General features: G+C 40.7%; 1 protein-coding gene across 1 annotated transcript; it reads right to left on the bottom strand.

Moving 5' to 3' along the window:
* Positions 1 to 26: 26 nt before the first annotated feature.
* On the bottom strand, positions 27 to 17,964 carry LOC139474882 (tumor susceptibility gene 101 protein-like). The gene is made up of 11 exons (XM_071258072.1): positions 17,632 to 17,964; positions 14,698 to 14,782; positions 14,051 to 14,116; positions 12,721 to 12,884; positions 11,146 to 11,314; positions 10,194 to 10,490; positions 8,686 to 8,813; positions 7,385 to 7,477; positions 6,264 to 6,397; positions 3,821 to 3,923; positions 27 to 1,830 (listed from the first exon to the last, which is right to left on the bottom strand). The coding sequence occupies exons 1-11, from the start codon at positions 17,674 to 17,676 to the stop codon at positions 1,741 to 1,743; spliced, it is 1,374 nt and encodes a 457-aa protein (XP_071114173.1). The 5' UTR covers positions 17,677 to 17,964; the 3' UTR covers positions 27 to 1,740.
* Between the last annotated feature and the right edge of the window lie 363 nt (positions 17,965 to 18,327).

Below are 18,327 nucleotides of genomic sequence, written 5' to 3'. Positions count from 1 at the left end.
CTACTGCAGCCACAGCAACTACTGATTCCACAGCAACTACTAGTCATGTCGGTTACAGCATTCACAGCAGCAACAACATTTACAGCAACTATTGCAGCAATGTTGACTACATCAGTCACATCAAACCGAGCAATCCCAGCAACTAAGAGTCACAGCAAACAAAACCTGCTGCTAACAGCTCATGGCAGCCAGAGACAAACGAGTGACCCCAGCCACCACAACGAGAAGCGAACACAGGCTCACTGCACAGTGACAAGCACGTAGCCCACTGAGCTAGGATACTGGTCTTTTGTGTCGACAGCAAGATGATGAATGCATATAACAACATTCTGGGTTTATGTATGTGAACTATTTCTCAATTTATTTCACAGAATTTTACAGCAGGTGATAAAATACAAAATTATATATGTAAATATACATGAAGAAATCAGCCTTGAAATCATATCTCACCCTAGATCTAAAACAAAATAAATAAACAAAAATGTTGTTTATAGGTACATGTTTACACATCAGGGTGCTTAAAGCATAGTTTCTCAACCCTGTTGACATATGATAAAAAATGACCTGACAAAGATCTAAATATATTGATATATTTACACGCTGTACAGTGATTACAAAGTAATAATCAGATTTATCAAACCACCTCATTATCAACACTGAAATAAAATTGATTAACATGATAAATTTTAACTCACTTGTCCATCTTTGGGTAGAGCCTTCTTGCCAGTCTATCATTATGCAGGAATAAGAGCATAAGCTGTTGTACGTCCATCACATGTTTGATAAGGAATACATACCAAAAGAAGGGACACGCAAAGAACATGTCTCCCTCCAAATTGTATACAGTCAAACCCTGTCAACCAGGACCCTGTTAATCCAGAATTTTTGCATCCTAGACCATTAATGTTATAGATGTCGACTTACTTTGAAAACGGCATTGCTTCATATCAACGATCTGTTAATCTGGAAATTTGTTAATCCGGATGATTTTACTGGAATGATACTGTCCTGATTAAGGGGGTTCCACTGTAGATAGCATTTGTTTGTTTAACCCAGCACTCAGCAATATTCCAGCTATATGACAACGGTCTGCAACTGATCGAGTCTGGGCCAAACAATCCATTGATTGACATTATGAGCATCAATCAACACAATTGGGATACGATGACATGCATCAACCAAGTGACTGAACCTGACCACCTGATCCTGTTAATCACTTTTTACTGTAGCTAGGCATAGGAATTCAGTACAGAACTCCCAATGGAACATTATTTACAACCATCTGTACATTAGTCAGTTACAAGCTTAACAAGCCTTGTATCCGGAGGACCATCTTATCGGAGATCCTGTTTCACCTGACCAGTGCGGACACTGACCACGGAGATGTTTAAATGCACTGACCTTTCCGAACTCTCGATATTATACAACATTTACGTCAAAATAGAGTTTTAACTTAGATTATCAAAAACAAACTACCTTCACATATTTCTGTCCACAGGGCCATGAGAAAATATTTTTCATATAATTAAGAAAACATAGATGTAAAATATTGAAGTTTGTTAATCTTGAGACCGATTGTGATGAGTTTGGTTAGGTTGTGATCATGTGACTTGCAGATCAAATAGCTTGATACTGACTTGGTCTTCGTGACAGTATATCAGCCAATAACCATTTCTTTTCATTGGGTCGATAGCATAGTTGACCACAGTCATTGAGAAGCTTAGTTTCAAGTGGGGTAGGCTAAGCCAAGGGAGGCAACCCAGCCTTTTCTCGACATTTCTGAATCAATGCTCGTAGAAGGAACTGTTTTCTTGACAACTCTCGGACTTGCTGTAAGAGAAGACATAAGCAATCATAAGTATATGTACATATTAACTATGAATAGAGTGCCAGGCCGCTGTAGCTCACCTGAATGTACACTCCACCGTTTTATATGTTAACAAAGACAGACACTGAACAAACGTCAGCATTTTAATGAAACAATTTCTCCATAATACTGAGGCCTGAAATACTCAGCCACAGCAACAACTGCAGCCACAGCAACTACTGCAGCCACTGCAACAACTGCAGCCACACCTTGGTTCTAAGGCAATGAATTTTTAAAAAATCATGTGTGCGGGTGTTTTTTTTCCATTTTCTTTTGGCTTATATGTAACCAAATATACAGTTGTGTACCATCAACCTGGGAAAGGGTCTCCCTTCATAAACTAGGATACAAACTCCAATTGCCACAATGACCATAACATTCGACAGTAGGAAAGCAGCGGGCATGTAAAGGGAAGTAACTGCATGCTATATTAGATCACATTTTTTTTTAGTACATGTATTAGGATTTTTTTATTTTTTTTTGAAAATGGAAATAAAAAATGAAACATGTGGCAGACTTTATGATGATGCAGGCGGCGCCTGAGAACCAAGACTATTTTTTTTTAACCTAAAATATATCACCATTTGGAAAATATTTTACAAAAGTCTAAAAACAAGGTAAGTCTGCTTTACATACAGCTGTTTCAGCAAAACACATCAAACAACTTTTATCTTGTTCCTTTTCTTAAATATCATGGAAGTAACATAACAAATTTACCAAAACAAAGTGTTCACATTAGTGCAGGGGTCCGGAAAATTTAAAATCCCAATCGGACATTTGCATTTAGGCCACGCCCCCTTCAAATAGCGTATTTTAGTACGACTTTTCACACAGTACAAGTTTACGTAGTCATAATATGATGAATTATGAATTGTTTCAATTTAAATTGTTTAATTCACCGGACAATTAATAACAAATAATATTTTAGATATACATGGAAAACATACGTTTGTTTCTGTTATAATAACGATCTGTTAACGTAGCGAACGGTCTAATTAATATTCATGAGTTATATTCATGAGTCTGCTCAAGTGTACGCGTTGTAACATTTGGATCGAGACTATTATCCCATATTTGGTTATCATGTGACCTCACGGGAAAAGGTTTTTTTTAAACTAAAGATTTTTTTAAAAACAAGACAGATAATTTAATCACAAATACTAAAATATCGTTGATAGCAATAGTTATTTGAATACTTTTTTCATCTGTACTTAATTATTGACCATAAAAAAAATTGATATCGATCATCCGAGAAAGCAAAATGGCGGTCAATCAAGATTCAATATACGACTAGCTACTGAAAACAATAAAATCTGCAAATCCTCATTGTATGTCAACCAAGTGAAAGTCGTTAGCCACGACTTACAAAATGATCGTCCAGACTTGGAGGGTATGGCAGATCCGCTCGACTGATCTGCATCGGTCGACTGGCTATCGTCATGCTTTCGCTACTTGTCTGAGGCTAGTATCGTAGCATTGTGAGGATAATGAGGTACATCAATGATGCAAGGTATTTATGTACAGTTGTAAACACCTTTCACTTAAATTTACAAGATGTTCTCAGTAATTAATCCTCGATTAATCAGTGTCAACTCAATTTATTGCCTATTACAGTGATTGACCGATTGGACTATCATGTAGGTACGATGTATTTACAGCAATCAAAACAAACAAAGCTTGTCAGTGTAGTTAATCTTCATTGTGTTGCAACTGCAGACAGAAACTGCTCAGTCCTAACTGTTAATCATGTCCGGTCGAAATTTAAGAATGTCCGGACAATACTTTTTAAAATGTCCGGTAAGCAATATTTTAAACCGGACATTTGAGATTCCCAATCGGACATGTCCGGCGCATATGACGGTTTCCGGACCCCTGCATTAGTGTGTGTATAACTATATGTAGTGAGCTAGCACCACAGTTCAAGGGGATTTCAGATGTTGATTTCAGACAAACCTTAAGAAAGACTTCTAAATCCACGACATTTTTGCGCAGTGCTTCCCCCAGGTAGTACACTGTGTCCTCTATAGCCTGTTCCTCAGCGAAGGCATTCAGTAACCTGCAACACAGGGAGAGATCCATACACAGTGATCAACAGACGGTTCTATAGTACCGTCTATGTCCCCAGATAAGCCAAATTTTGAGGCCCAGAAAAAAGATTCTGTACATGGTAGAAAGGAGTGAGTGAATATGGTTTTACGCCGCTTTTAGCAATATTCCAGCAATATCACGGCGGGGGACACCAGAAATGGGCTTGACACACTGTACCCATGTCAGGAATCGAACCCGGGTCTTCGGTGTGACGAGCAAATGCTTTAACCACTAGGCTACCCGACCGCCCCTTCATGGTAGTAGCCGTCATATAGCTGGAATATTGTTGAGTGCGGCGTTAAACAACAAACCAAACCAAAACCAAACCTTCATGGTAGAAAGGAGCTGGCTTGTCCACGGGATACACTTGTATGATAGTATTTTTCAGATTAATAAATTTATCATTATACACCAATGTTGTCATTATTTAAAATATTTATGCATGTTACTATTTCCGATCATAAGTTTTCAATTAAATGTTCAAGGTTTATCGTTCTTCATAAACCCCCTGATCTTTAATATAACTATATAATCCACAGATATAATATATATTCCACAGATGAAATTGCCAATAGCTATTATGGTATGTTTGTTTGCTGTTTAACGCCACACTCAGCAATATGGAGGTCTGGAAATACTGAGTCTGGACCAGACAATCCACTTATCGATATTGTGAGCAACAATCCACGCCATCGGGGTATGAGGAAAGGCTATCAACCAAGTCACAAGCCTGACCAACTGATCCAGTTGGGGACCTTTCACAACCAGCATGGGTTGTTTGAGACCTATTCTAAACCAGAATCTCTACGGGAGACCTATAGTGAATAGTATTTTTAAATATTTAACTTAAATACCCACATGTGTAAAAACTAGTGGGTAACAGAAATTTGAATACCCAGATAGAATTACTGATACCCAATGATTTTAAAATGCATGGGTAAAATACCCACAACACCAAAAGCTTATCTGGAGCTCTGTGATACTTAACTTTGATGTATTGGTGATGGGTGTTGTCCCTGTTGCTACATAGTGGAAACATTGCTGATGTAAAGTTAAATCTTACCAATGTGAGGTGAGGTGAAAAGGGGTTTAATGTTGCGTCAAGATTATTGCACTTGTATAACGACGTGCATGTTTGTGTGTGTGGCTGCTTGTACTAGTCCGGACTTACGCAGGTTTATAGTACTAGCCCACTGAGATACCATGATGCAGTTTAACCATCTTCCCGAGGCAAGAGAGTTAATTGACTTTAAAAGTCCAGTTTCCACCCTTGCCGAACTAGCCTGGAATTACTGGGCTTGATCGTAGCGCCATCAGTGGCTATTAAGAGTTATGTCCCTTCTATGCCTCTCCTATGGACCAATCAGATTCCAACTCTCGTATCACTTGCATTTGTTTCAAACAAAACGGTGGCACCCAGTCAAGACGATCTGATCGATAATCAAGGTCTATATATTGTGATAAAACGAGTCTTACATCGCGAAGTGCATCAAATCACGTGAGCACCTTGATTAAAAACATGAAAAGATTTAGAAAGTATCTATTGACAACGAGTTAGCGGTCCACATGCTTTGCAAATCATCCAATCGACCTAAATCTGCATGACAGTTTCAAATCGGATTTCGATTTCAGAGCACAGCAATTCATGGCGCTTAAGACGACTGGGCCACCTGTGCTCCCAAATAGAGTGTGATCTAAGAGACTTTGATAGAGTTTTGATGCAGACTTTACTCATAGCATGCATAGGGAGCAGTCAGGCCTTGTCATTAACATGGTGGAGTATCTCTGGCCAGGGATTTGCGGTGCCTTTGACCACAAGGGGCACAGGAAAACCAGGGAGTTGTGTTCCTTTGTGGAAGCAGGATCTGCCTGGCCATGGATAGAAATAACATCCCTCATCATAAAGTGGGTGAGTGAGTACGGTGAGTACGCCGCTTTTAGCAATTGTTTCAGCAATATCATGGCGGGGTCATCGTAAACTGACGTCATCAGTACTCACTGTCTGTATAGTGGTGATGTCATGGCAACATCCTTCATAGTATTTGTTTGTTTGTTCTGTAATGCCGTCAGTAAATAATCCAGTCTGGACCAGACAATCCAGTGATTGATTTCATGAGCATTGATACATACAACTAGAATACGATGACTTGCATCAACCAAGTCTACAAGCCTGACCATCCGATCCTGTTAGTCACCTCTTACGACAAGCATATGTGCCTGTTACAGCAAGCATGGGTTACTGAAGACCTTTTCTACCCCTGATCTTCATGGGTCAACTTCATAGGAAAGTGTTGTCATCAGTACTCACTGTCTGTATAGTGGTGTTGTCGTGACAACAGCATCGTCAATTTCTAGTTGATCATTGGACTCCAGTTTGCGCAGGGCATCCTTCACCTCAACATCCTTCTGGTTCAGCAGCTGGATGTTCCGATCAATCTCCTCCTACAAACATGGACACAGCAGTGAGTGAGTTGGGTTTATCACCACTTTTAACAGTATTCCAGTTATATCGCGGCGTGTCAGCTTAATGTGGGAGGAAAGCCCGAAGTGATGCAGGTCTCAGACATGTACCACTTCGGTGAAACCCTCGGGCACGGGTATGGTGCTGACAAACCTAGAAACATAATCGGGGCGAACCGGGATTCAAAGCCACAACCATAGGTTTGTGGCGTGCCCAAGGGACACAACTCTGCACAAAGAATTGCGGCGCCTTAGACGACTGGGCCACCTGTGCACCCCCCATGGTGTACATTAAAAAACAACAGGAAACAAAGATGTAAAAAAAAACATGGCTGATGTGTCATCATCACAGAGTGAGTGTATCTTTTTATGCCACTTGTAGCAATATTCCAGCAATATCACAGCAGGGAACACCAGAAATGAGTTCGTTACATTGTACCCATCTTGGAATTCCATTCTAGGCATTGGCCTTCACATTAACCACTTGACCACCCCACCTACCTCTCACAGTGATAGAAATAAACAGTTTTAGTCCACTAGTCCTTATAATAACATGTAGCAAAGCCCAAACAAAGGGAAAATTTCTACTAGTCCTTATGATACCTTAACTATTGGGCAGTTTGGCAAGGAATCTTGGACCACTGCCAATTTCTACCGCTGCCCTCATCATCATAGAAAGAAACTTGTAGAATATGAGGAATAACTGGACTCACTTACACCAAGAGATTTTAGTGCTATTGAAGGCCTATGTTAAAACATGGGAGCTACAATGGTCTTAGCACTGTCTGCTCATGGCCCTTGGAGAAAGTGGCGTTCCTGATGGAGTCACAACTTGTATGTCACACCTATTGGTCATTTACATGAAGTATCTTGTCAGGTGACCCAGATGTCTTTTATAGAGGGTAGATAAACTTTGAGAGGGACTGTAATCTGTGAAGGTATTCCGGGTCTAAATGACAAGGTATTCACCTTCTCTGTCTCAAGGTCGCGCACCATCCTCTCCAGCCTCTCCTTGCCACTCATTAGGTCCGACTGCGTCTTCTTCAGCACCTCCATCTCGGCCTGCAACATCAACAACAGTAAAGTCTGGAAGGTAATTTAAGGTACCCACCTTTACTACAGTAGGGTGCACAGGAATCACGCACGCACGAATACGGTGTTAGCCTTGGGCGTCTCGACGTGTGTGATTCCCGTGCACCCTTTCGAGTTGAGTTGATTGGTTCAACTGTGTCATATGGCCCTGTGATGCAGGGGTAGCATTATGCGGATGGCGGTTTCAATGAATGCTCGTTCCACCCGTGACGAACAGGTCTGGTTGTTGACGAAATAGAGTGATAGCTAAATAGACAGATTTTTTATTCATGCACCGATTGTCTTTAAATGTAATATCCAATATGTATGACTGTTTAATAATCTCATACCAACTTTGACTGGAGCAGGTCAGATAGTTGTTCAGATACTGTAGTCAACGTTGGTACCTTAAATTACCTTCCAGACTATAGTTGTGTTCTGGTACACATTAGAACATAGTCCTGCCTAAGCTGTTTCTTTTTGCCCTGACTTGTGTTGCTATGGTGACAGTACATGTAATAACTAGCTCACTACAAAAGTTTATCTGAGCAAATGTGAGTTCATTAAGTAGTTTTGATATACAGCAATATTCCAGCAACCTGTAAATAATCACATCTGAGCAATGCAAACCAGTGGTTGATAGCATGAGCAAGGATCCATGTCATCCGAGTAAAATGGTACAATGACATTTAATCCTCATGTTAGAACTTGTTTTTGGGTAAAGCTTTCTCAGATCACTGAAAACCTGTTTAAGATCCGGGGTAGAATAGGTCTTCAGCAACCCATGCTTGTCATAAGAGGTGACTAAAGGGATCAGCTTGGTCAGGCTCTCTGACTTGGTTGGATCAATGCTCATGATGTCAGTCACTGGATTGTCTGGTTCAGACACGATTATTTACAGACCGCCATCAAACAAACAAACAAACAAACAGATCACTGAATATATTGCCACATCTTTTTTGTTTGTTTGTTTGTTGTTTAACGCCACACTCAGCAATATTCCAGGAATACAATGGCAGTATGTAACTAATCAAATCTGGACCAGACAATCCAGTGGTTGACATCAGAATCAATCTACGGAATTGGGATATGATAAATGTATCAACCAAGTCAGTGAACCTGACCACCCAGTTCCATCCAATTCCTTTTACTACAAGCATGCTGAAGATAAATTCTAAACCGGATGCTTAGCAACTAACCTGTGCCTGAGCAAATGTTTCTCTCAGCCTCCTGCGCATCTTGTCTTCTACTGCCGAGAGGAGTGAGGCCCGGATGTGAGCCTCCGTCACGGTGCCGGTTCCAGGTCGACCTGCCGCTGTGCTAGTTGCTGGACACAAACAAGGACAGGAGCATGAGGCTGGCTTGATGGAATGACAGACGGATATTGCTGGCTCGATGGAATGACAGATGGATATTGCTGGCTTGATGGAACAACAGACGGATATTGGGACAGCCCCTGTTGTATTCACTTTAGTAAACATCTAATAGTGAGTGAGTTGGGTTTAACGCCGCTTTTAACAGTACATGTATTCCAGTTATATCGCGGTGTATCAGCTTAACGTGGGAGGAAAGTCCGAAGTGATGCAGGTCTCAGACATTACTACTTCGGTGAAACCCATGAGCACGGGTATGGTGCTGATAAACCTAGAAACATAATCAGGCCGAACTGGGATTCCAACCCACAACCATAGGTTTCTTGCGTGCCAAAGGGACACAATTCTGTACAGCGAATCATGGCGCCCTAGGCAACTGGGCCACCCGTGGCTGCTATTCAGGAAGAGATATAATAAGGGGAAAGCCATCACTATCCTCTGCCATGAGGCACATTACAGTTTTGTTTGTTCATATAGTAGTGAATATAAACTATAAAAATGAGTCCTATAGAGCCTTAAGGGTGCTGCTTTACGCCATCAGAAAAAAAGATTAAAGGTAAAATTAATACACACAAAAGACCCCTGGAAAAAATAACTCAGTCTTGAGAAGTATCTCTTAGATAAGCTAATTGCAGACACTATGCAGCAAGTAAAAAACATGGATCAAGGGCTGTAACTCTGTAAAAAATATATTTACGGAGCCAATTATCGAACTCAGTCTTGACAAGTATCTCTTAGATAAGCATGCAAACTTTCATTCATTTTACTTCAGTGGTTACTGAGAAAACTTGTCCCCATTTCACGCAGTATCCTCTAAGCTGAAAAGCACGGATCAAGGGACATAACTTGGTATAAAATGAATTTAGAACTCATTTTAGATCATGACCAGTAACATCAGTATGTAAAATTTCATTTCTCTGACTTTAAAAGTTTTTGACAAAATTGTCCCCTTTGTGAAGTGTATGGATGGACAGATGGATGGATAGATTGACGTTTTCTCCCCCTTACTTCGAGGCGGGGGATATTTATAATACATGCATTTATTGAGAGCTACATTTGACAAAATAAATATGTTCTGAGCGCTTTGATCATGTGTACAGTGGATCCTTGTTAATCTGGATAAAATGTACACAATGAAATCATCAGAATAAACAAATTATTAATGACAGCATAACTAATCTGTTTATAACAGGAACATTTTTGGATTTTCAAATAAATAAATACATTTTGTTAAATCAATTTTTAAAAGTTTTATCCAAAATAACGATCGTGTCACATAGCACATCCAATCGTGAACTGAGGAGACGGTCACATATACAAACAATCAGACTTACTTGTTGCCGCCGATGTTGCTGGATACGCTGCTGTAGAGGGAGGGTAGGGGGGGTTGGAACCGCTGCCGTAGGAGTAGGGTGGATACTGGCCCTGACTGCCGCCAGTGTAACCCTGGCCTTGGCTGGGGTAGCCCTGGAAGCCCCCGTAATTCTGCCCCCCCTGAGGGGGGTATCCTCCACCCCCTTGTGCAGGGTAAGGAGGGTAGCCGGTACTGGGGTAGCCAGGCTGCCCACCGGAGTAAGGGGGGTAGGGGGGATTGCTTCCTCCATGTGCTGCTCCAGGCATCGGCATGTTCACTGCAACATCACATTTCATCATCACTTATGTTTGGGTTTATTAAGCAGTTGCTACTACACTTTCACCATGTGTTTACCCTAATTTCTACAATGTTGTTTTCTGGTACTTAAGTGAGTCAGTGAGTATGGTTTTACGCTGCTTATAGCAATATTCCAGCAATATCACGGCAGGGGACACTAGATTATGGGCTTCACATATTGTATCCATGTAGGGAATCAGTGCGTGAGTTGGGTTTAACGCCGCTTTTAACAGTATTCCAGTTATATCACGGCGAGTCAGCTTAATGTGGGAGGAAAGCCCAAAGTGATGCAGGTCTGAGACATTTACCACTTCTGTGAAACCCACGAGCATGGGTATGGTGCTGACAAACTTAGAAACATAATCGGGGCGAACCTGGATTCGAACCCACAATCATAGGTTTCTGGCGTTCCCAAGGGATGCAACTCTGCACAGCGAATCGCGGCGCCTTAGACGACAGGGCCATCCGTGCCCTACATGCAGGGAATCAAGCTCGGGTCTTCGCCATAACAAGTGAACGCTTTAACCACTAGGCTACCCCACTGCCTGTTTGGTAATAAAAACTGGGTATATGCCACTAACATATAACCTATTGTCCGGTCACAGTATGCATATGGGTGGTGGTGCAATACCTACCTTGACCTGTGGGGTACGGGGGCTGTCCCCCCATGGGGGGTCCTCCTCCCCCGCCCTGACCCATGGGGTAAGGTGGGGGCTGTGATGGGGCGTGTCGGGAAAACACAGGACACTCCTCCCCGAACGAGAAGATGAGAATCTGGATGAGACTCAGCAGATCGGATCCAGTCTGGAGAGGAAAGGTACCAGACTCTAGTGAGTAACCAAAGCATGCATAAAACAACCAGCCATCAGCACACTACTGATCCCCGGGCTCCATGTGGAACAGAAGTAGCTTTACAGACAGCCCAAAGCTGAGAGAACCTAATCAGAAAATCCACACATTCAGTTGTCATTGCAGGGCTCAATCTCATTAAAATCAGATCTTAGTTTTCGCTACCGCTAAACAAAGATCTGAGGACATCCCATTACGGGTCACGTCAGAACGACCTTTCGCAAATTTTGACCGACCAATGAAATGACTGACAAGAAATCGACATTAGTCAATCAGACGGCAGCTTTCTCGAGCTTTACAACACTAGTTTCAAACTGGCGACTAGGCTTCGAAACATATTTTGATGTATTCTCGATTAAAAAAATTAAAACTGATAAGAAGAACATTCTGGAATGGCTTACAGATGGCCTGGATTGTATGGGTATAATCATAAAACCCGCAACTGTCGTTCGGAATACCCTCTGTTAAATATTTCGTGGTTGCATGGTTAGAAAACACATTCCGACTGTCACTATCATGATCTGGTAAGCGACGCTCTGATTGGTTGGAAGAAAGGTCATTCTGACGTGACCCTTAATGGGATGTCCTCAGATCTTTGTTTAGCGATAGTGAGAACAAAGATCTGATTTTAATGAGATTGTTGCAGGGCTCTTTTGAGGATGGACTACATTTTCAAAAGTCCACACTTAACAGTCTGCAATCTTAGCCACTAGCCCGAAGCCTGATTCTAGTAATATTTCTTCAGAGCCCACTTGCACAAAGCGATCTTAGCACAAGATTATCATAAGCCTATGTAAAAGTATGGGAGTTACAATCATCTTAGCGCTAAAATCGATTTGTGCAAGTAGGCCTTGGTCTAATAAACTAAACTGATGCTAGTCAATATACTAAGACTAAAATGTACTGAAAAAAATGCCAAATACAAGTTTGGGGAAAAAGTCTTACAATTTTTTGGAGCAGACTGTTTAATGATCAAAGCAAATATATGCAGAGCCTAATGAATTACAATTATGATTATTATTTGTTTTTGAGTTCCACACTTTTTTTTAACTCTCTTAAGCATGTTAACCTTGTTTAACTTTCAATACTTAAAAATATTTATGTAAATATATGAGTGAGTGAGTATGGTTTTACGCCGCTTTTAGCAATATTCCAGCAATATCACGGCGAGGGACACCAGAAATGGGCTTCACACATTGTACCCATGTCGGGAATTGAACCCGGGTCTTCGGCGTGACGAGCGAACGCTTTAACCACTAGGCTACCCGACCGCCCCTGTAAATATATGACATATCAGCAAATGAATATGAAATTACAAAGGAATAATTCTTGGCCTGAAATCCCCCCAAACGTTCACTCACATATTTCCACTCTCTGAGGTAGGGCAGATCCACCTTGCCGTTGGCGTCCACGTATCTGTTAGGTTTGATTTGCATGGAGCTGGTGGGGCGGACGTACGCCATGGGTGGGTTGTAGGGGTGGGTGTCCATGATCCAGATACACACCGGGATGTTGTACACATTTCCTGCAGCCAAACAAGGTGTATATAATTCTCTATACCACTCAGACCTGTGAAGATTCCGGGGTAAAATAGGTCTTCAGCAACCAATGTTTGCCGTAAGAGGCGACTATGCTTGTCGTAAAAGGCAACTAACGGGATCGGGTGGTCAGGCTCGCTGACTTGGTTGATGCATGTCATCGATCCCAAATGCGTGGATCGATGCTCATGATGTCAATCACTGGATTGTCCAGTCCAGACTCGATTATTTACAGACCGCCGTCATACAGCTGGAATATTGCTGAGTGCAGCGTTAAACAACAAACCAACCAACCAACTCTATACCACTCAAATGTGTTATGTCCATTTCTTTAGCTAGTCGATGTTCTTTGTAACAACCTCTGCACATGAGCTCGCCTAGGTTTTGACGATTCAATTCAGATGAGAGTGGAGAAAGCCTTGGTTCGTGGTTTTGCGTCATTGAGTAAGGCAGGTCCGTGTGCTTGGCCCATGTGACATTAGTTGGTTAGCACTTCCTCACTGAGGGTGATGTGGACGTCAATGCTATTGGATAACATCTCAAGCATTGAAAGTCTATATCACCATTGAGGAAGGAGCTAACCGGTGTTTGTTGATTAACACTGCACTCAGCAATATTCCACCTTTATGATGGCTTTCTGTAAGTAATTGAGTCTTGACCAGACAATCTAGTGATGTATATGTCGCCAACGATCCACACCGTCAGGATATGTTGAGGTGAGATGGGGTTTGACGTCGCATTCAAGATTATTGCACTTACATACCGACATGCATGCATGTGTGTGTGTATGGGGCTGCTTGTTCTAGTCCGGACTGATGCCGATTTTATAGTGCTAGCCCCCTGAGACACCATGCCACAGTTTAACATGAATACCCCACTCAGACACAGTATACTGACTCCGAGCCGACCAGTCCATGTTTTTTAGCCCTTTAATGCCGAGCACAAGACAGGGTAACAACAAGTACCATCTTTTGGTAGGACGGGGCCACCGATTGAGCCCCGGACCTTCTCCTCTCCAGGCAGATACTCTACCACACCCTCTCTGGGCCACACCCTCTCCGGGCCACACCCTCTCCAGGCCACACCCTCTCTGGGCCACACCCTCTCTGGGCCACAACCTCTCCAGGCCACACCCTCTCTAGGCCACACCCACCTTTATATGGCACTGGAATGGTTCCCTCCAAGTTGAGCAGCTGTTTCTGAGTGCCGTCATTGAACACTGAAACAAAAAAAAGTCAGAATCAGTTCATGATATTGTTCCTTTGTGGATGGGCGGGAAGGGTGTGTGACGTATATTGCTTATGGCATACAGAGCTCCTGATAACCAATTGAGTTATTACTCTAGGGTTTCTATTTTAATTGGGTTATTACATTTTTAATCGGCTAACCAATTTTTTTTCACTCAACTATTCATCACTCTATTGTTTTTTTCCCAAAATTAGTGAACATTTTAAGATTTTAAAAAAATGAATAATGTTTGAGATGTTCATAAATGTTCTAAATATATAGACTTGACTCGGAAAGAAAATTAGCTCATAACTGTGTTTCAGAAATTAGATCCTTTGAACGCATGCTGAAAAAGCTTCAAAGGTATTTACACAAGCTGTTTTTATACATTTGAGTTTTTCATTTAATGCATGCGTTTCTGTACATGCTGTATGCAAGTTAATTGAAAGTAATTGGGTTTTGAATATTTGGGGTGGGGGTGGGGGTGGGGGTATTTTATGCAAATACGCGGCTTATCTGTAGCTCTGGACATATCACTGTGCGGTATTTGTGTTTGAGGGTCTGTAGACTTACCAAAGTGGTCTTGGCTGGGTCGGAGGTCACGGTACTGTCCCAGGATGTTGGTCACCTCTCTCTTGGCTGCTTCAGGGTGCTTGTACTGAAACACATGTACAACCCAGTGAGGAACAGAGAGAAATACCGTATTCGACGTAATAAACGCCCCGCTCTAATAAGCGCCCACAGCGATATTTGCTGATATATTGGCTAGTGAACAATCCCAATTAGCATCCCTTCCGATTGATCAAGGTACACAAGACTTATTTATTCGCGTATAATACAAACTCAGGTGTTATATGCATCCTTAATTATGGGCAATTAAATTTTTGAAAAATATATCTGTCGTACATAAACATTTCAGGCTGTCACTATAAACCACGAAATTTATCTTTCAACTCTGTTTTTTTCACCAACATAATATTCTAATAAGAGCCCCTATTTCTAATTTTGAGAGCACTCTGGGCGCTTATTACGTCGAATACGGTACCCTATCTCAACATTGGTATACATGTACTCAATGTGAAAGTAAATGTGATCATGTTCGTACTTAACATAGAGTAAAGTCACGTTAATCTGACATGGTTGGTTGCATATGATTATGTGGGATAAATGAAATTAACTAGTATCAACATTCATTGAAAACATAGTCTGGAATGGAAGTCGCAAGTTTGAAACTTGTAACGCAAAAAACACGGGCTGTAAACTCGCGGGCAGATGACTGTGTTGGATTAATGAGTGATTTCGGTAATTTCTTGCAAATTAGAGGTGTTGCAGTCGGAGTGAGTGAGTGAGTGAGTGAGTGAGTATGGTTTTACGCCACTTTTAACATTATTCCAGCAATATCACGGCGGGGGACACAAGAAATGGGCTTCACACAATGTACTCATGTCGGGAATCGAACCCGGGTCTCCAATACACATTAAAACTACAGAGCTCCAGATAAGCTGCATATCTGCGTAATACACATCAGAAATGCAGAAATACGCAGTAAAATAAAATCCAAGCGTATCAAATAGGCAATGAACATAACCATGATAACAGATATGCTACAAAAATAAAACTTGTGCGAATCATCAAAATATTTTGAAGTAACCCTGCGTATTCAATTAGCAAATCAACAACTTATTTTGAAATTATAAACGGGCATGCCGTCAACCTTGCCAAACTCCACGATGATCATTTGCCATCACACTTTCGTGTGGAAGTATCATGGTATTTTTGAGTCCTTTAAAGCACTTGAACTCACATGACACCAGTTTGCAGGGACTAGATGAATAGTGTTTTGAAATACTTAATTCAAATACCCACATGTGTAAAAACTAGTGGGTAACAGAAATTTGAATACCCAGATAGAATTACTGATACCCAACATGCCCAATGATTTTAAAATGCATGGGTAAAATACCCACAACACCAACAGCTTATCTGGAGCTCTGAACTAGATCAAGCCACCCCGGTCTATCTTGATGAGTCACTTGTTGTGTACACAGAAGACTTATCCGTCTGTATAATTATATTATATAATGTATAATCTACAAATGAACATGGCTACATTTACATTTGTCTTTGAAAATGTTGAATATGTAGTTCATGGCTTGACTAGGTTTGGACATAACCACAAGTCCCAAAATTAGTTAAAATCTGGAAGGACTGTTTTCTCACAAAATCTAGTTATGTTACCATGACCATGGTTACATACACTATTATTAAGAACTGGTGTCACCCCTTTATTTTTTATTATCAATCAATATCATTTACTTTTTGGAAAATCAAGACGATCAATATTAAAACTTTCTACAGTTATCAACACTTGACAGTTTGGGTTGACACATTGACATGTGTATATATATGTTTACATGATCTGTGTACGTATGTGAATGAGTGTATCAGAGCTCCAGATAAGCTTTTGGTGTTGTGGGTATTTTACCCATGCATTTTAAAATCATTGGGTATCAGTAATTCTATCTGGGTATTCAAATTTCTGTTACCCACTAGTTTTTACACATGTGGGTATTTAAGTTAAATATTTAAAAACACTATTCATCTAGTCCCTGCAAACTGGTGTCATGTGGGTTTGAGAGCTTAATAGGACTCAAAAATACCGCAATACTTCCACACGAAAGTGTGATGGCAAATGATCATGATGTAACTGTCATCATGGAGTTTGGCAAGGTTGATGGAATGCCCATTTATAATTTCAAAATAAGTTGCTGATTTGCTAATCGAATATGCAGGGTTACTTCACAATATTTTGATGATATGCACATATTTTATTTTTGTAGCGTATCTGTAATGTTCGTTGCATATTTGATACGCTTTGATTATATTTTACTGCATCATTTCTGATGCGTATTTCACGCAGATATGCAGCTTATCTGGAGCTCTGGTGTATTCATTCTATTCTCACCACACCACACCAAATTTAAAAAAAAATAATTATGCAAACATGGATGACAATCAGTATGTCTGAAACCCCAAGACTTGACTAATTCCATGCAAATATACAAAATCACAACAAATAATGATTACGGGCCATGTTTATACCCTATGATAAAGAGGAAATGAAATGTTTACCATTGCCATCATGGAAAAGGTAATCATTAACATGGTAATTGATTCACGGGAGAAAAATGTCCATAAGTATTATGCATGTAACGACGTAGATCGGATAAACCCTTATTACTCCTTGCCTTTACTAGGACCACTGTTTACGTACACATTCACACAGACTCGTTGGTAAAACCTGGTCATATTGAAATACTGGAGAATAAAAGAAAGCAATTAATTTTAAAGAATGAACACATATTGAATAGTTGAATGTAAACTAATGTGTATGACCTCTATCAGATATGTTCATTCGTCCAGGGACTCTACTGATAAGCCCTAATTCTCAGTTCAGTTAAAAAACCCATTGATTATCGAGACAGAAAATAAGCCATCAAAACTTACCTTAGCTAGATAGGTCTTCAACGAACTTTCGTAATTTGTTGTCATTTTGCTGGAACAGTCTATGAAACATATAAATGGCTGTAAGAAATTGTCCCAGGCGTTATCCTATCGCCAGCAGGTGATCATTTGTTGCTCAATATTTGTCTGTGACGAAAACTTTTGTCGCCGCCATATTGGAATGCAACATTTCCTCCTTCCGTCCTGAAGAGTAACGAGTACTTGCACTTGTTGAATGTTTACAATAGACACAATGTTGATATATTTCAAACCGTATATAATAATGAACAGATAACTTATGTTACGAAGCTTTTAATCAGATAACATCAAATCTGAACGAAATGTTTCAGTGTGTCATTTGCATGAATTCGTTGCTCATGTTTCTATAAATAGAATCATCCAAATGACGTCAGTGGTATTCGGGGATTCCCCTCACAGTTTCAACATCGTGTCAAGTGACAAGATGTCTTTCAGAAGCTGAATTACTTTGGATTCCAAGATTTTTCATAGCAACATGTATATGTTTACAGCATCTATGCATATATATGAGGAGATAACGTGCATGCTATTGACACAATTATATGGATAAATTACTTTCATATGCACACCCTGTCTCAAGTCAAACAACAAGCATGCACTGTTGCCATAGGTTGCCATAGGTTCATACATTTATCATAAGGCGAAACAGACAATATAAGA

Source organism: Haliotis cracherodii, unplaced genomic scaffold, assembly GCF_022045235.1.
Source record: "Haliotis cracherodii isolate W230 unplaced genomic scaffold, xgHalCrac1.p SCAF_3, whole genome shotgun sequence".
NCBI lineage: Eukaryota > Metazoa > Mollusca > Gastropoda > Lepetellida > Haliotidae > Haliotis > Haliotis cracherodii.
This window is presented reverse-complemented; position numbering and strand designations above follow the sequence as displayed.